This window comes from Scomber scombrus, chromosome 11, assembly GCF_963691925.1.
Source record: "Scomber scombrus chromosome 11, fScoSco1.1, whole genome shotgun sequence".
NCBI classification, from domain to species: Eukaryota; Metazoa; Chordata; class Actinopteri; order Scombriformes; family Scombridae; genus Scomber; species Scomber scombrus.
Window position 1 is genome coordinate 279,367 of NC_084980.1, and position 20,187 is coordinate 299,553.

At 40.1% G+C, this 20,187-nt stretch overlaps 1 protein-coding gene across 1 annotated transcript in view; it reads right to left on the bottom strand.

Annotated features, from left to right (window-relative positions):
• Positions 1 to 1,627: 1,627 nt before the first annotated feature.
• The window catches only part of LOC133990351 (leukocyte cell-derived chemotaxin-2-like), a 337,858-nt gene continuing 319,298 nt past the window's right edge, over positions 1,628 to 20,187 (bottom strand). The window contains exons 2-4 of the mRNA XM_062428636.1: positions 2,595 to 2,706; positions 1,896 to 2,047; positions 1,628 to 1,759 (exon numbers count right to left, since the gene is read on the bottom strand). Coding sequence (XP_062284620.1) covers positions 1,713 to 1,759; positions 1,896 to 2,047; positions 2,595 to 2,706 — 311 coding nt within the window. The 3' untranslated portion in view covers positions 1,628 to 1,712. The remainder of the gene's footprint in view (positions 1,760 to 1,895; positions 2,048 to 2,594; positions 2,707 to 20,187) is intronic.

Genomic DNA, 20,187 nt, shown 5'->3' on the forward strand with positions numbered 1-20,187 from the left:
GGATGCATCTCATTAACGTGAGGATGCATCTCATTAACGTGAGGATGCACCTCATTAACGTGAGGAAGCATCTCATTAATGTGAGGATGCATCTCATTAACGTGAGGATGCATCTCATTAACGTGAGGATGCATCTCATTAACATGTGAGGATGCACCTCATTAACGTGAGGATGCATCTAATTAACGTGCTCATTAACATGAGGATGCATCTCATTAACGTGAGGATGCATCTCATTAACTTGAGGATTCATCTAATTAACGTGCTCATTAACGTGAGGATGCATTTCATTAACGTGAGGATGCATCTCATTAACTTGAGGATGCATCAAATTAACGTGCTCATTAACATGAGGATGCATCTCATTTACGTGAGGATGCATATCATTAACATGAGGATGCACCTCATTAACATGAGGATGCATCTCATTAACATGTGAGGATGTGTTGGGACTCTCGTTGGACTTTGGGCAACTGTATGTGATGTTGCTGTTGGTGTTTCTATGGTAATGTGTGTGTGTGTGTGTGTGTGTGTGTGTGTGTGTGTGTGTAGGTCCAGCTCACATGTCTCGGATGTCTCGGAGGAGAACCGGTAAGCTGAGTGATGAAGATGATGAAGAAGATGATGACGTGTGTCTAACGTGTTTTTCTGTCTCAGGGTCACATTAATCACATCATGGGCGTCTTATCAGCTGATCACATCATGGGCGTCTGATCAGCTGATCACTCCTCAGGACGAAGACCATGCCTCACAAACCGTCCAGTTTCTTCTTCAGGTGTTTTTTAAAGTGTTCACTCCTATCTGATGATGTCACGGTCAAAGGCCAAGATAAAATCCCACGTCCTCGCATCCGCTCCGTCGTCATGGAGACCATGATGGGGCATTAATGTGAGGATGCATCTCATTAACGTGAGGATGCATCTCATTAACGTGAGGATGCATCTCATTAACATGTGAGGATGCACCTCATTAACGTGAGGATGCATCTAATTAACGTGCTCATTAACATGAGGATGCATCTCATTAACGTGAGGATGCATCTCATTAACTTGAGGATTCATCTAATTAACGTGCTCATTAACGTGAGGATGCATTTCATTAACGTGAGGATGCATCTCATTAACTTGAGGATGCATCAAATTAACGTGCTCATTAACATGAGGATGCATCTCATTTACGTGAGGATGCATATCATTAACATGAGGATGCACCTCATTAACATGAGGATGCATCTCATTAACATGTGAGGATGTGTTGGGACTCTCGTTGGACTTTGGGCAACTGTATGTGATGTTGCTGTTGGTGTTTCTATGGTAATGTGTGTGTGTGTGTGTGTGTGTGTGTGTGTGTGTGTGTGTAGGTCCAGCTCACATGTCTCGGATGTCTCGGAGGAGAACCGGTAAGCTGAGTGATGAAGATGATGAAGAAGATGATGACGTGTGTCTAACGTGTTTTTCTGTCTCAGGGTCACATTAATCACATCATGGGCGTCTTATCAGCTGATCACATCATGGGCGTCTGATCAGCTGATCACTCCTCAGGACGAAGACCATGCCTCACAAACCGTCCAGTTTCTTCTTCAGGTGTTTTTTAAAGTGTTCACTCCTATCTGATGATGTCACGGTCAAAGGTCAAGATAACGTCCCACGTCCTCGCATCCGCTCCGTCGTCATGGAGACCATGATGGGATTAACACGTGAAATGTGATTGGTTTAAAAATGTGTGTCCGGATTCACGTAGAACAGCTTGAAACACAGACCTGCAGGACAGTGAGACGGGTTCAGGGTCAATAACAGATCAATAACAGATCAATAACGGATCAATAACAGATCAATAACGGATCAATAACGGATCAATAACAGATCAATAACAGATCAATAACAGGAAGGACCGACCGGCTCCTCTCAGGTTGATGCCGCTGTTGATGGCGGTCTTCTTAGCGTCGCTGTAGACCGTTAGCTTCCCGTTCAGAGTCACGTCGAACGGAGCCAGAACATCAGAACCATCACTGCACACGATATACAAACCCTGGTGGCTCCGACTGCCCCTGCAACATCATCATCATCACCACCTTCATCATCATCACCACCATCATCATCACCATCATCACCACCATGTAATAATAATAAATCACATGTATATAGCGCTTTATATGGTACTCAAAGTCGCTTTACATATTTCCTTATTAAAACTATGAAAACAAATCTTTATTAATACAAGGGTTAAAAACAAAACAGAGGTTAAAACATGAAGAGTACGGTGGGAGCTAGGAGGGGAAGGCTAGTGGGAGCTAGGTGGGGAAGGCTAGTGGGAGCTACGTGGGGAAGGCTAGTGGGAGGGTTGGGGAGACTTTGATGTGAGGGGGGAGTGATTTCCATCGGGTGGGGGCAGCAGCTGAGGAGGCCCGATCACCCCAAGTCCGGCACTTTGTCCGGGGGACTTGCAGCAAGTTGGCAGAGACGGACCTGAGGGATCGGGAGGGGGCTTGGTGATTTAGTAGTGTAGTTCTGTAGTTGTGTAGTAGTGTAGTAGTGTAGTTGTGTAGTAGTGTAGTTGTGTAGTAGTGTAGTAGTGTAGTTGTGTAGTTGTGTTACCGGCGGGCTCCGTAGTGTCCCTGTCCCCAGGTGTCTGACGTCCTGCGGCGGTTTTCGGGGTTTCCACTGCACAGCTGACCAAACTTCACTGCATCACACACACACACCACAGCTACAATAATACAATCTCTTAACAGAGCTGCTAAAACAGCCGTTTTATGAACAGAAACAGTTCAATGCGGTGAATTCTGCATTATCTGGCTTTTTACTGGATTTCCAGACAGAATAAGTGATTCAGTGTGCATTTGGATGATCTTGGTGAAAAAAGACGATTTAAGCCATAAAAACATATTTGTAATACATTCTTTTAACAGAGCTGCTAAAACAGCCGTTTTATCAACAGAAACAGTTCAATGCGGTGAATTCTGCATTATCTGGATTTTTCCTGGATTTCCAGACAGAATAAGTGATTCAGTGTGCCTTTGGATGATCTTGGTGAGAAAAGACGTTTTAAGCCATGAAAACATATTTGTAAGCCATTCTCTTAACATAACTCCTAGACATGCTGTTTTATCAACAGAAACAGTTCAATGCGGTGAATTCTGCATTATCTGGCTTTTTCCTGGATTTCCAGACAGAATAAGTGATTCAGTGTGCCTTTGGATGATCTTGGTGAGAAAAGACGTTTTAAGCCATGAAAACATATTTGTAAGCCATTCTCTTAACATAACTTCTGGAAACGCTGTTTTATCAACAGAAACAGTTCAATGCGGTGAATTCTGCATTATCTGGCTTTTTACTGGATTTCCAGACAGAATAAGTGATTCAGTCTGCATTTGGATGATCTTGGTGAGAAAAGACGTTTTAAGCCATAAAAACATATTTGTAAGCCATTCTCTTAACAGAACTGCTGGAAATGCTGTTTTATCAACAGAAACAGTTCAATGTGGTGAATTCTGCATTATTAGTGCCACGGGTGCTATGCTCCGAGGCACTCTCTCAGCAGTAACACTGCAGAGAGAATGCATCTATTATTCTTCACCATACTTCTTCTTCTTATTATTAGTGCCACGGGTGCTACGCTCCGAGGCATCTCTTATTCTTCACCATACTTATTAGTGCCACGGGTGCTACGCTCCGAGGCATCTCTTATTCTTCACCATACTTATTAGTGCCACGGGTGCTACGCTCCGAGGCATCTCTTATTCTTCACCATACTTATTATTAGTGCCACGGGTGCTACGCTCCGAGGCATCTCTTATTCTTCACCATACTTATTAGTGCCACGGGTGCTACGCTCCGAGGCATCTCTTATTCTTCGCCATACTTAATTAGTGCCACGGGTGCTACGCTCCGAGGCATCTGTTAATCTTCGCCATACTTATTATTAGTGCCACGGGTGCTACGCTCCGAGGCATCTCTTATTCTTCACCATACTTATTAGTGCCACGGGTGCTACGCTCCGAGGCATCTCTTATTCTTCACCATACTTATTAATTAGTGCCACGGGTGCTACGCTCCGAGGCATCTCTTATTCTTCACCATACTTATTAATTAGTGCCACGGGTGCTACGCTCCGAGGCACTCCCCTCAGCAGTAATACTGCAGAGGGGAGTGCCTCGGGGCAAAGCCCCGAGGCATCTCTTATTCTTCACCATACTTATTATTAGTGCCACGGGTGCTACGCTCCGAGGCACTCCCCTCAGCAGTAATACTGCAGAGGGGAGTGCCTCGGGGCAAAGCCCCGAGGCATCTCTTAATATTGCTCATACTTATTCTTTTTATTCTTCCGCCAAATTTCGGCGCGTAACTCCTCCCACAGCTTTGAGAAAACCCCGACAATATATACATCAGAACGTGCGGCTCGATCAGGAGATGGGTGCTATTATTCAGAATGTCCAGAATCCAAATTTTCCCAGAGTTATTCCCAAATTACCGGAAAATTTCTCCATTGAAAATGAATGGGAATTTTTTTTTAAAACCACAAAATTTCACCTTTTTTCAGAGTCACCTAGCTCTCTCATACCTGTACGTAGAAATGTGATTCAAACTTTAAAACGGAGGAAAACTTGTGCTCTCTCCAAAACACCAAACAGTTTTTACATAACATGTAAACTTTTCAAACTATGAGCAGTCAAACGAGGAGTGGAAATCACTTTTTCTTCAAAGTTTGAGTGGAAGCGTCAGTTAGCTTGAGTGTGAGAAGCAGTAAAATATGAACTTAATTTTTATTTTTAACTCGAGCTCACGGCCAAACCGTGAAAAGGAGACAAATAATTCTTTGTCAAAATGTAGACATAGGTGTTGGGATTCATAAAATGTGACATTGACAGGCGGGGTCTGCACAAAATTTAAACGGGGGGGCCGAGTCCGGCGGCAATACCTGTCTTGCTCCCCATTGACTGTAATGTAATCGTCTGTTTTTTTTCAAAAGAATCTCACTCTGTCTTCGCACTGAGCTTACGCGCTCATTTTAAGGAATATTTGAATAAAATAAACACTGTCAGAATCTGCCGGCTTCTGTGTCTCTCACAGTGTTTTCGGTTTTTGGACAGGAGTTACGGTTTTCTCACAGTTTGCAATTGTTCGGGACCTTGTCAGAAGCCAAATTCTGGGGAATTTTGAGAATTTTTTCCAAGCAGATTCTCAAATCACCGTAGCAACCGTAGAACCTCTGCTGTCCTTGACAGCCTGTTGCTGGGCGGAAACTGACCTACTTTTCTGTGATTGGCTAATTCCTGTCTGTCTATTTTGTCAGTTAACCAAGCTGGCTCTCAGCAATAGCATCCATGTTTAGGGTAGAGGTGGTGACTTTGACTGACAGGTGACACTGGGAAGGGGGCGGGGCTTCAGCGAATTTGGCGGGAACGCCCACAGAGACAGAGGCGGATTTTTACACAACTTTGAAGCCTAATTTCACATATTTAGCCATTTTTTTTAATCATTCACATTTGGCAGGGTGGTTAACAACACACTCTTCTGTGGCATGTCAAACTCAGAACACATATTTATTCTTTCTTTACAGGGACTTTAATTAGTTTAAATAAATATTATTTATGCTTAAATATGATTACCTGGAATATTGGAATTGAAATACTGGAATATTTCCAGTCAATTTCCAAGCAGAATTCCAGTCATAAAAAACTATAATAAAATCTAATTTCTTAATGATAAGATTTACTTATTAATTTCATAACAGTGATGTTCCTGTCTGTGAAAAAAATGAAGTAGACTTTAATTAATTAGTTTAAATACATATTATTTATGCTTAAATATTTTATTTATTGATTTACTTAATATTTTCAGTTATGTTAAGTTGAGAATAAAGTACATTACACTTGATACTGACTAGTAAGATGTACTTAATACTCGAAACCAGAATATGATCAGGGTGACTTTTGAACACTGGAAATAAATCGTGTACTCGTTCCGGCAGCAGTCCCGTGGCACTCAAAATTTCCCTGGAATTTTCTAGTTCTTTTTATTCTTCCGCCAAATTTCGGCGCGTAACTCCTCCCACAGCTTTGAGAAAACCCCGACAATATATATATCAAAACGTGCGGCTCGATCAGGAGATGGGTGCTATTATTCAGAATGTCCAGAATCCAAATTTTCCCAGAGTTATTCCCAAATTACCGGAAAATTTCTCCATTGAAAATGAATGGGAATTTTTTTTTAAAACCACAAATTTTCACCTTTTTTCAGAGTCACCTAGCTCTCTCATACCTGCACGTAGAAATGTGATTCAAACTTTAAAACGGAGGAAAACTTGTGCTCTCTCCAAAACACCAAACAGTTTTTACATAACATGTAAACTTTTCAAACTATGAGCAGTCAAACGAGGAGTGGAAATCACTTTTTCTTCAAAGTTAGAGTGGAAGCGTCAGTTAGCTTGAGTGTGAGAAGCAGTAAAATATGAACTTAATTTTTATTTTTAACTCGAGCTCACGGCCAAACCGTGAAAAGGAGACAAATAATTTTTTGTCTAAATGTAGACATAGGTGTTGGGATTCATAAAATGTTACGTTGACAGGCGGAGTCTGCACAAAATTTAAACGGGGGGGCCGAGACCGGCGGCAATACCTGTCTTGCTCCCCATTGACTGTAATGTAATCGTCTGTTTTTTTTCAAAAGAATCTCACTCTGTCTTCACACTGAGCTTACTCGCTCATTTTAAGGAGTATCTGAATAAAATAAACACTGTCAGAATCTGCCGGCTTCTGTGTCTCTCACGGTGATTTCGGTTTTTGGACAGGAGTTACGGTTTTCTCACAGTTTGCAATTGTTCGGGACCTTGTCAGAAGCCAAATTCTGAGGCATTTTGAGAATTTTTTCCAAGCAGATTCTCAAATCACCACAGCAACCGTAGAACCTCTGCTGTCCTTGACAGCCTGTTGCTGGGCGGAAACTGACCTACTTTTCTGTGATTGGCTAATTCCTGTCTGTCTATTTTGTCAGTTAACCAAGCTAGCTCTCAGCAATAGCATCCATGTTTAGGGTAGAGGTGGTGACTTTGATTAACAGTTGACACTCTGTAGGGGGCGGGGCTTCCGCGGAGTCGGTGGGAACGCCCACAGAGGTGGTGACTTTGATTGACAGGTGACACTGGTTAGTGGGAGGGGCTTCCATGGCTGATTTTTACACAACTTTGAAGCCCAATTTCACATATTTGGCAATTTTTTTAATCATTCACATTTGGCAGGGTGGTTAACAACACACTTTTCTGTGGTATGTCAAACTCAGAATACATATTTATTCTTACTTTACAGGGACTTTAATTAGTTTAAATAAATATTATTTATGCTTAAATATGATTAACTGGAATATTGGAATTGAAATACTGGAATATTTCCAGTCAATTTCCAAGAAAAATTCCAGTCATAAAAAATTATAATAAAATCTACTCTCTTAATGATAAGATTTACTTATTAATTTCATAACAGTGATGTTCCTGTCTGTGAAAAAAATGAAGTAGACTTTAATTAATTAGTTTAAATAAGTATTATTTATGCTTAAATATGATTAACATTTACTTAATATTTTCAGGTATGTTAAGTTGAGAATAAAGTACATTACACTTGATACTGACTAGTAAGATGTACTTAATACTCGAAACCAGAATATGATCAGGGTGACTTTTGAACACTGGAAATAAATCGTGTACTCGTTCCGGCAGCAGTCCCGTGGCACTCAAAATTTCCCTGGAATTTTCTAGTTCTTCTTTTTATTCTTCCGCCAAATTTCGGCGCGTAACTCCTCCCACAGCTTTGAGAAAACCCCGACAATATATAGATCAAAACGTGCGGCTTGATCGGGAGATGGGTGCTATTATTCAGAATGTCCAGAATCCAATTTTTCCCAGAGTTATTCCCAAAATACCGGGAAATTTCTCCATTGAAAATGAATGGGAATTTTTTTTTAAAACCACAAATTTTCACCTTTTTTCAGAGTCACCTAGTTCTCTCATACCTCCACGTAGAAATGTGATTCAAACTTTAAAACGGAGGAAAACTTGTGCTCTCTCCAAAACACCAAACTGCTTTTACATAACATGTAAACTTTTCAAAGTATGAGCAGTCAAACGAGGAGTGGAAATCACTTTTTCTTCAAAGTTAGAGTGGAAGCGTCAGTTAGCTTGAGTGTGAGAAGCAGTAAAATGTGAACTTAATTTTTATTTTTAACTCGAGCTCACGGCCAAACCGTGAAAAGGAGAAAAATAATTTTTTGTCAAAATGTAGACATAGGTGTTGGGATTCATAAAATGTGACGTTGACAAGCGGGGTCTGCACAAAATTTAAACGGGGGGGCCGAGACTGGCTGCAATACCTGTCTCGCTCCCCATTGACCCTAATGTAATCGTCTTTTTTTTTCAAAAGAATCTCACTCTGTCTTCGCACTGAGCTTACGCGCTCATTTTAAGGAGTATCTGAATAAAATAAACACTGTCAGAATCTGCCGGCTTCTGTGTCTCTCACGGTGTTTTCGGTTTTTGGACAGGAGTTACGGTTTTCTCACAGTTTGCAATTGTTCGGGACCTTGTCAGAAGCCAAATTCTGAGTCATTTTGAGAATTTTTTCCAAGCAGATTCTCAAATCACCATAGCAACCGTAGAACCTCTGCTGTCCTTGACAGCCTGTTGCTGGGCGGAAACTGACCTACTTTTCTGTGATTGGCTGATTCCTGTCTGTCTATTTTGTCAGTTAACCAAGCTGGCTCTCAGCAATAGCATCCATGTTTAGGGTAGAGGTGGTGACTTTGACTGACAGGTGACACTTTGTAGGGGGCGGGGCTTCAGCGAACTCGGCGGGAACGCCCACAGAGGTGGTGACTTTGATTGACAGGTGACACTGGTTAGTGGGTGGGGCTTCCATGGCTGATTTTTACACAACTTTGAAGCCCAATTTCACATATTTGGCAATTTTTTTAATCATTCACATTTGGCAGGGTGGTTAACAACACACTTTTCTGTGGCATGTCAAACTCAGAACACATATTTATTCTTTCTTTACAGGGACTTTAATTAGTTTAAATAAATATTATTTATGCTTAAATATGATTACCTGGAATATTGGAATTGAAATACTGGAATATTTCCAGTCAATTTCCAAGAAGAATTCCAGTCATAAAAAAGTATAATAAAATCTACTCTCTTCATGATAAGATTTACTTATTAATTTAATAACAGTGATGTTCCTGTCTGTGAAAAAAATGAAGTAGACTTTAATTAATTAGTTTAAATAAGTATTAGTTATGCTTAAATATGATTAACATTTACTTAATATTTTCAGGTATGTTAAGTTGACAATAAAGTACATTACACTTGATACTGACTAGTAAGATGTACTTAATACTCAAAACCAGAATATGATCAGGGTGACTTTTGAACACTGGAAATAAATCGTGTACTCGTTCCGGCAGCAGTCCCGTGGCACTCAAAATTTCCCTGGAATTTTCTAGTATTCTTATTATTCTTCCGCCAAATTTCGGCGCGTAACTCCTCCCACAGCTTTGAGAAAACCCCGACAATATATACATCAAAACGTGCGGCTCGATTGGGAGATGGGTGCTATTATTCAGAATGTCCAGAATCCAATTTTTCGCAGAGTTATTCCCAAAATACCGGGAAATTTCTCCATTGAAAATGAATGGGAATTTTTTTTTAAAACCACAAAATTTCACCTTTTTTCAGAGTCACCTAGCTCTCTCATACCTGCACGTAGAAATGTGATTCAAACTTTAAAACGGAGGAAAACTTGTGCTGTCTCCAAAACACCAAACTGTTTTTACATGACATGTAAACTTTTCAAACTATGAGCAGTCAAACGAGGAGTGGAAATCACTTTTTCTTCAAAGTTAGAGTGGAAGCGTCAGTTAGCTTGAGTGTGAGAAGCAGTAAAATATGAACTTAATTTTTATTTTTATCTCGAGCTCACGGCCCAACCGTGACAAGGAGACAAATAATTTTTTGTCAAAATGTAGACATAGGTGTTGGGATTCATAAAATGTGACATTGACAGGCGGGGTCTGCACAAAATTTAAACGGGGGGGCCGAGACCTGCGGCAATACCTGTCTTGCTCCCCATTGACTGTAATGTAATCGTCTGTTTTTTTTCAAAAGAATCTCACTCTGTCTTCGCACTGAGCTTACGCACTCATTTTAAGGAGTATCTGAATAAAATAAACACTGTCAGAATCTGCCGGCTTCTGTGTCTCTCAAGGTGTTTTCGGTTTTTGGACAGGAGTTACGGTTTTCTCACAGTTTGCAATTGTTCGGGACCTTGTCAGAAGCCAAATTCTGAGGCATTTTGAAAATTTTTTCCAAGCAGATTCTCAAATCACCATAGCAACTGTAGAACCTCTGCTGACCTTGACAGCCTGTTGCTGGGCGGAAACTGACCTACTTTTCTGTGATTGGCTGATTCCTGTCTGTCTATTTTGTCAGTTAACCAAGCTGGCTCTCAGCAATAGCATCCATGTTTAGGGTAGAGGTGGTGACTTTGATTGACAGGTGACACTCTGTAGGGGGCGGGGCTTCAGCGGAAACGCCCACAGAGGTGGTGACTTTGATTGACAGGTGACACTGGGTAGTGGGCGGGGCTTCCGCGGCTGATTTTTACACAACTTTGAAGCCCAATTTCACATATTTGGCAACTTTTTTAATCATTCACATTTGGCAGGGTGGTTAACAACACACTCTTCTGTGGCATGTCAAACTCAGAACACATATTTATTCTTTCTTTACAGGGACTTTAATTAGTTTAAATAAATATTATTTATGCTTAAATATGATTACCTGGAATATTGGAATTGAAATACTGGAATATTTCCAGTCAATTTCCAAGAAGAATTCCAGTCATAAAAAACTAATAAAATCTACTCTGTTCATGATAAGATTTACTTATTAATTTCATAACAGTGATGTTCCTGTCTGTGAAAAAAATTAAAGTAGACTTTTATTAATTAGTTTAAATAAATATTATTTATGCTTAAATATGATGAACATTTACTTAATATTTCCGGGATGTTAAGTTGAGAATAAAGTACATTACGCTTGATACTGACTAGTAAGATGTACTTAATACTCGAAACCAGAATATGATCAGGGTGACTTTTGAACACTGGAAATAAATCGTGTACTCATTCCGGCAGCAGTCAGTATCAAGCGTAATGTACTTTATTCTCAACTTAACATCCCGGAAATATTAAGTAAATGTTCATCATATTTAAGCATAAATAATATTTATTTAAACTAATTAATAAAAGTCTACTTTAATTTTTTTCACAGACAGGAACATCACTGTTATGAAATTAATAAGTAAATCTTATCATGAACAGAGTAGATTTTATTATAGTTTTTTATGACTGGAATTCTTCTTGGAAATTGACTGGAAATATTCCAGTATTTCAATTCCAATATTCCGCCAAATTTCGGCGCGTAACTCCTCCCACAGCTTTGAGAAAACCCCGACAATATATACATCAAAACGTGCGGCTCGATCGGGAGATGGGTGCTATTATTCAGAATGTCCAGAATCCAATTTTTCCCAGAGTTATTCCCAAAATACCGGGAAATTTCTCCATTGAAAATGAATGGGAATTTTTTTTTAAAACCACAAATTTTCACCTTTTTTCAGAGTCACCTAGCTCTCTCATACCTCCACGTAGAAATGTGATTCAAACTTTAAAACGGAGGAAAACTTGTGCTCTCTCCAAAACACCAAACTGTTTTTACATAACATGTAAACTTTTCAAACTATGAGCAGTCAAACGAGGAGTGGAAATCACTTTTTCTTCAAAGTTAGAGTGGAAGCGTCAGTTAGCTTGAGTGTGAGAAGCAGTAAAATATGAACTTAATTTTTATTTTTATCTCGAGCTCACGGCCCAACCGTGACAAGGAGACAAATAATTTTTTGTCAAAATGTAGACATAGGTGTTGGGATTCATAAAATGTGACGTTGACAGGCGAGGTCTGCACAAAATTTAAACGGGGGGGCCGAGTCCGGCGGCAATACCTGTCTCGCTCCCCATTGACCCTAATGTAATCGTCTTTTTTTTTCAAAAGAATCTCACTCTGTCTTCGCACTGAGCTTACGCGCTCATTTTAAGGAGTATCTGAATAAAATAAACACTTTCAGAATCTGCCGGCTTCTGTGTCTCTCACAGTGTTTTCGGTTTTTGGACAGGAGTTACGGTTTTCTCACAGTTTGCAATTGTTCGGGACCTTGTCAGAAGCCAAATTCTGAGGCATTTTGAGAATTTTTTCCAAGCAGATTCTCAAATCACCGTAGCAACCGTAGAACCTCTGCTGTCCTTGACAGCCTGTTGCTGGGCGGAAACTGACCTACTTTTCTGTGATTGGCTGATTCCTGTCTGTCTATTTTGTCAGTTAACCAAGCTGGCTCTCAGCAATAGCATCCATGTTTAGGGTAGAGGTGGTGACTTTGATTGACAGGTGACACTCTGTAGGGGGGGGGGCTTCCGCAGACTCGGTGGGAACGCCCACAGAGCTGCTGAGGGGAGTGCCTCGGAGCGTAGCACCCGTGGCACTAATAAGTATGGTGAAGATTAATAGAAAACTCCCGGTGGCCCCAATGGCCAGTCCAGGCCTGCTGCTGAGGGGAGTGCCTCGGAGCGTAGCACCCGTGGCACTAATAAGTATGAGTTTGCAAAAGTGATCATTTCTTTATTGAAAACAAACCCATAAATCACATTCATTATAGTCTCATTTCCAAAGACAGGGCTAAACAAAGGCATCAGATATACCAAGCACATACTGTAGAGACATGTCTATCACGTAATTGCCTTATTTCGCTACAAACTACACTTCTTTTGGCCGCAGTTGTGATAATTACGTAACAAACGTTAAACTTTCTAAGACACTTACCTTTGCTATAATTGCGGACGTACACTTGTGTGTATATGCATATTATGACCGTTTAATCCAAAGAAAATCAGACATTTTAGCGCTACTGCTCAACGGGCTGCTGTGCGCGCTCCCGTGACCAGAGATCAGATTCTGGCAGACGATCACTTTTTGGCACCACACCGCCATAGTAGCCACTACATTACCCGAACTGCCGCGCACAGAGCCATTTCCGGGTTACGTAAACCCCACCAATTAAATATTCAAATCTACTCCTGTCCTGGTGCCCGTTTTTCCATTTCGTATTTTTGATCTGAGCCTAAAATTGAAATATGAAGAACCAGGCATTTTTTGAAAAACAAAATAACCACTCAATTTTTCATTATTTGATTTTTGATTGCCAATTAAAAATGGAAAGAACGAGTGATACACGGATTCGTGTATGTTTTGGTCATTGGATTTTCCGTTCAGAAAAGGATTTTAAAAAACAAAAAATGAGTGGTTATTTGATTTTCATTTTAAAATTCAAAAATTGAAATTGAAATTCAAGATATTTTTCTTTATCAGGGTCAAGAAGGGATAAAAAAAACTTTAAAAACCGGTTGATTTTCATTTCCTGTTTCTAAAAACAAAAAATAAAATCGTTAGAAGACAGAAACAAAAAAGCGCCCGTTTTTTAATATTGTGTGACCGGAAGTTGCCGTTTTCAAAGTAAGAACGCATATGAGGACGGTGCTGTGTTTCTGGTAAGAACGCCAAAATATATGACTTCTACCTGTGGTTTCCCATAACCGAGGTATGAACCTGCTATATCTCCCCTTTGCTATGTGTGTGTGTGTGTGTGTGTGTGCGCTTATGGAGAGAGGGGAACCTTAGCAACTTTAACTGGCATTTTTTATGCCCACACAATTGGTGGATCAAGAGGAATTAGACATGGACAACAACCTTGTCAGATACTGTGTGTCCAACCTGACTGTACAGTTATGTCAGATTGGTCTTACCAGGGTGCTGGAGTCGTGGAACGCTCACCGAATACTAGGTGAAATAAACCAGTGTAGTGAAGATTAAAATAATTACAACAGGCATTCATAAGTTTCATACTAAACGACTTGGCTGGCAGTGGTTGTCCCAGAAAAATCCCACAGGAGCTGCTGCCTCATTCATTTGAAGCAGCAGACCTGTACAGGCAACAACTGGGATCCGAACTAACCACACATTCTACTTTTGGAGTTGATCCATTTTCAACCGAACAGGACAAACTTACAGTTGAGAATCAGTTTGCAGAGAAATATCAGACTTGTTCTCTAGAGCAGTGAACAATGACTTTGCTCCATACAAAGAGGCCTTGCTCTATCTCATAACTACAACTCAGCACAATGTGTGAAATGCCATTTGTTCCATTTGAACTTACAGAATGGAAATTAGGAACAGCAACAGGCAGTAGGTGTTTGGTAAAGAAAAAAGGTTAATGAAAAAGTTAATGTCAATGAAATAGTGATGTCAATAAGAACTGTGGTCAAATTTTCAACTTCCTTCTTTATGCTAAGTCAACTCTGAACAACAACTCTAACCCATATTTTCAGTTAATAAAATAAACTCAAATACACCATGGCTTTCTGTGAGTATAAAAGTGCAAAATGTTATTCTTCTTCAAAAAGGGATTTCAGAACAGAAACTGTCTCAGCCAGACCATTAACCTCAAATACATTGCTGTGTGTGGAGTCCCCCCTACATTTTGCACAGTAGTCAGAGGTCTCTGCCACTGTTCCACACAGCCAATGATGCTTTTGCAACACTGCATGAAGACTGGCTCTTCTATGAACTCTAAAATACAAATTGAGAAAAAAACTTGTCAGTCTCTGTATGTGTGTCCCCCAGTGGTGGACAGTAACAAATCAAATTTACTTGAGTACTGTACTTAAGTACAGTTTTTGAGTATCTGTACTTTACTTGAGTATTATTTTTGGAGGATACTTTTACTTTCACTCCACAACATAAAAAACTTTGTACTTTTTACTCCACTACATTTCTATTGATGCTCACGTTACTCGCTACTGTTGAGCTTACGTCAGCTGATGATTTTATTTTATTTTTTTGCAAAATTCTGAGAAAATAAACTGTTTCTGCTGATTTGTCTCAGTCGTATTGCCGTACCTGTACTACGTCATGCCATACGAAGAAATGGAGGAATAAACTGGAGAAACTCCCACAGAGCACCCGTGGCCTTATCTCAAACCCATGTTTGAGATGTTGTTTGTTGTGCTTACCGCAAACAAATTATATCACGGCCTACAAAAACTCGTCTTCCAAGCTGAAAAAGCACGTTGCGGTATATAAAGTAGCTACTAACGTTAACTAGCTTAATGTTTGTTAAATTGCAGATGAACATTTTAGATGTAATTGTATGTGCTTGTAGTATCATAGTTAGTTAGCAAAATATGGAAACTGTTGCAGTGCAGTTGAATGATTAAGTTGACTTTCTGTTCATGTTTTTTATACAATTCATATCAAAGAGTCCAAGGTAGGGGTTAAGTTTATGTGTGTGTGTGTGTGTGCGTGTGTGTGTGAGAGAGAGAGAGAGAGAGAGAGACAGAGACAGAGAGGGAGAGAGCGAGAGCGCGCGTTAATGAGGTGCTGCTGTCTTTGATGTGGGTTATCCGGTTCATATTTGGCTGTGACTATGATGCATGATATAAGTAAAGTAAACTAACCAATAAGTTGTTTATCCATAAATCCACTGAAGATATTCAGTTCATATTTTCTATCTTTTTTTTAATGTAGAATGACAATAAAGCTACTTTCCTTTCCCGTATTTCCTGAGTTATTTTTTAAATACTTTTACTTAAGTACATTTTTAAGCAATTACTTTAGTACTTTTACTTAAGTAATATTTTGACTAAGCTACTCTTACTCGTATTGGAGTAATATTTGACAAGGAGTATCTGTACTTTTACTCAAGTAGTGAAGTTGTGTACTCTGTCCACCGTGGTGTCCCCATTAAATGGTTTGAAGTGTACTAGGTGACGGTGTTTTCTTTTACTCAACTTTAATGCTTTTAAAAATGTCTGTTTTTACATCATACTATTGCCTGTTACACAAGGGTCTCCATTAGCAATTAATTGTAGTAGATGAGACAAAAATGAACTTGATTAGAGAATGTAAGAACATGTATTTGATAATCTCAAATTCTGGCACACACCAAATATAATGGACTCATGCGCTCTTACTTTGAAAACGGCAACTTCCGGTCACACAACTGGGATTTTAAAGTTTTGTTTATCCCTTCTTGATCCTGATAAAGAAAAATATCTTGAATTTCAATTTTAATTTTTGAATTTTAAAATGAAAATCAAATAACCACCCATTTTTGTTTTTTAATATCCATTCTGACCGGAAAATCCAATGACCAAAACATATATGGACCAAAATGCATTTCCATTTGAATAAAGATGCAAGAATACCATGTTGAAAATGGAATTCACATAATTTAATTTGAATTCCTAGTTTTCATTGAGATAAATAAAACTGTATTGAAGATTGCATTATCACTTTGCATATTGAATTGTGAATTGCCAAATGCATTTTCAAATTGCATTACAAAATTGAAGGATGAATTGCCATTTTGCAAAATTTATTTTGAATAAAGGTGCAGATACGCTTCCATCTATTTAAGATATTTTGGCCTGTTATTTAAAGAAGGAGAGAGAAAGAAAGACTCTCCTCATTATTGCCTGATCACAACTCGTATAATGGGTGGATTTGGTAGGACCCAATTATAGTACAAAACACGATAGCTATAGTTGGTAATGACTTTGTGCTGACACACATGACAAAGGTGACAACACAGTAGGAGTCTCTGATGTTGAGTAACCCACAGGAATGGTGGCAGTGAAACTCACACTGTGTAATAGATGCAGGAGAACGCCAGGAGGCCATGGGGACAGGCAGACAAAAAACAGAAAGTACAGAGGCTGAACTCGTGGTGGGGGATAGAAGGCTGAGGCGTTTACCAGGGCAGAGACGAGGCAGGAAGGTCAGAACAGAACAGATTTGTAACTAGAAAGTCAAATCAATAGTGCTGCATGAGGACGAAAACCAATCAGGCAAGGAGTGAGCAGGCAGGACAGGCTTAAATAGTGACTTGATCACAGAGGAATTGCAGCTGAGAGTCCAAGTTAGAGTGATGAACTGACGAAGAGGGAATGGCTGGCAGGCAGAGTGGAGCAGAGGTGGGGTGAATGTGAAGCGTAACAACTCAAACAAATATTGACTTTTCAACTGCTTATTTCAACTATAAAAACATCCTGCCCTGCACATTTCTCGGTCATAATTGTTAAAAAAACAAATGCAAGTGAAAATCTTCATTTATGTAATGTGTTGTGTAATGAAAATAATATTACATTAAAAAATATTGGATGTTTATACATATATCAATATCGGTATCGTCATATCTTTAATAATTACATTTAATATGTTTTACTTATGTAAAAACACAAACATCAGCTGAGAAACTCTTAAGTACTGACATCAGTTTTGGCCTCAGAAAATTCGTTATTGGTCAGATTATATAGTATTAACATAAAATTACAGTACAGTGGTCCATTGTCTATTGCAAATTCTTGATTGGTGTTAAACACTAAAGCAGGGAAGAACAGGGTTATTAACTGGATGTGCTATAGTTAATAACCTGTAAATATATAAAATGTGTATTCATGAATGATTACTTGGTATTTGACGGTGAAGACTGCTGCTCCTGTGCTCACTGGGATATTTATGAATGGTTCAGTCTCTCTCACTGAGTGTGTGTGTGTGTGTGTGTGTGTGTGTGTATGTGTGTGTGTGTGTGTGTGTGTGAGTGTGAGTGTGTGTGAGTGGGATACATACTGCAGTGGCCAGTGATGGAGGGGGAGGAGGATATAGGAGGAGATGAAAGATGTGTGAGCTGTTTGATGGTAGGAGTGAAACAAGGCAGAGGAAGACATTAAGGGAAGAGAATAGATGAGAAGAAATAAATTATCTTATGGATGGATAAGTCTATAGCTCCCCCTCTCTCTGTTTCCATCCTCACATTGGTGCATTTTGCCTCTGCATATTGATCACCATATGTACACACACACACACACACACACACACACAGACACACACACACATACACTGACACGTTCACAGAGACAGCTCCGCCTCCTCTGCAGTGTAGCGACAGCTAGAGAGGGCAGCAATGGAGGAGCCAGCAGTGCAGCAGGAAAAAATAGAGGGATCATGGGAAGGAGGGCATGATGGAGGGAAGGCAGACTGGAAGAATGAGTGCTCCCTCTCCTCCCTACTTAAACACTCCTGTCTCCTCTGCTGGTCATCTCCCAGGGACACTGATGCCATGGAAATGGATGAAAGAGTCCTCACCAAAGCATCCGAGATCAGAGTAAGAAGACCGCAGTACCTAGCGCTGGTGTGTGCGTGTGTGTTTGTGTGTGCATGGTGGGTTATACATCTGTATGAATGTGTTTTACCATAGCATCAAATTCTTTGTTGCATTTTTTAATATTGACAATATAGACATATTGTTTTTATGTGTAGTGTGTAGTGTTTCCACTTTGAGATGCTCACGAGATAAGTGGACATTGCTCATTTAGGGGAGTCTGGAAGGGAAAGTTTATAAATCATATGCTTAAGATGCCATGCAAAATAAAGATTATGATGTGGTAAAGAAAAATGTGCTAGTGGCATATGAGTTATTACCGGAAGCGTACCGCCAGCAGTTCTGGTCCCTAAAAAGGAGAAGCAATGAATCTTTTCTGGGGTTAGCTAAGAGAGTTGGTGTTTGGCAGGTGGCTGGCCTCTACTGGGACCACCAGTAGACCACCAAAAGTGTGTACCCCAGCCTATAGAAATATGTCTTAATGAGCGTGATGAAAAGGATATTAGAAAAGCAGCAACCTCAGCTGACCAGTATGAGCTAACCGCAGCATACCTGATAGAGGAAGATCTTTCAGGCAAGACAGGGAAGCTGAGCAAGATCCTGATGCAGGGAAGAATATGTATGGTTTGAAGAGGTTTTCTGACCAACCCTAGCGGGTCTTGGTTAGGTTTGAGCATGTCAGTCCTCCTCCTGAGTCAAAAAGAGTTTGAGTGACCTCCTTGAATCGAAGTTTATTGCTTCTATTGTAAAAAGCCTGGCCACACAAAGGGTACATCTCAAGTCTCTTAATTGATGTTTTCTGGCTCTTCTTGGCGAAGCATCGAAATTGTCCACGCTGCCACGCCCACCAGGTGAGATTTTGATAAGATTTCATCTCCAATCTCTCAAGATGTTTCTGAGTGAATTTGAAGTCGGTCGGATGAAACCTCTAGGAGGAGTTCGTTAAGTACAATGCTTGGATTTCCTGTGTCCAGTAGGTGGCGCTGTGGATATGACACAGTATTAGTACTGATTAAATCTGTAGGAGGAGTTCGTACGAGGTGCAGAAATGGGGAAATATTGCAACTCTGAATCAAAATGGCCGACTTCCTGTATGACTTAGGTTATGGGTCCAAGAGTCTTTTTTGTGTGTCTTGACATGTTATACAAGTGTACCAAATTTCATTTGTCTACGTCAATCTGGGGCGAGGGGCTCAAGTATGAAAATATTATAGGGGGCGCTATTTAGCCATTTAGGCCATTTCTGCGAGCCATAAAATATCGAATAACATTTTCGCCAGGTCTGTGTGGGCGTTCTCTAGCTTATCAGCTGCAGACAGGATAGCGCTCCAGACGTTCATCACCACAGCCCAAAAGATTATCGGCTGCCCGCTCCCCTTGCTCTCTATATCCTTCAGGGCATTGAAAGTACACAGTAACAGATTAAAAACTGCTTTTATGCTAAAACCATAAATGCACTTAACTGCAGCAAATAATGTGTTTTTGGTATTGGGCATTCTGTATATGGTGGTTGGTTAGTGTTTGTGAACATGGTGCTCTAAAACAAAAAGCAACCACTTGATGTATGTCACCTCTGCCTCATCTTCTCCTCATTGGTCACCTCGGCTTCGTGAGCCAGTTAACACAAGGCATCAGGAACATGACAGAACAGTAACAAGGCAATGGGGCTGGATGGTGTACCAGGTTGGGTATTGAAGGCTTGTGCCGACCAGCTTGCTGTGGTTTTCAGAAACATAATTTCTACAACAAGCTACAGTTCCTTCCTGCCTGAAAACTGCCACCATCATCCCTGTACCCAGAACATTTGCAGTCACAAGCCTAAATGATTACCAGACAGTAATCAAGAAATGCATAGAGAGACATGTGGTGCTGAC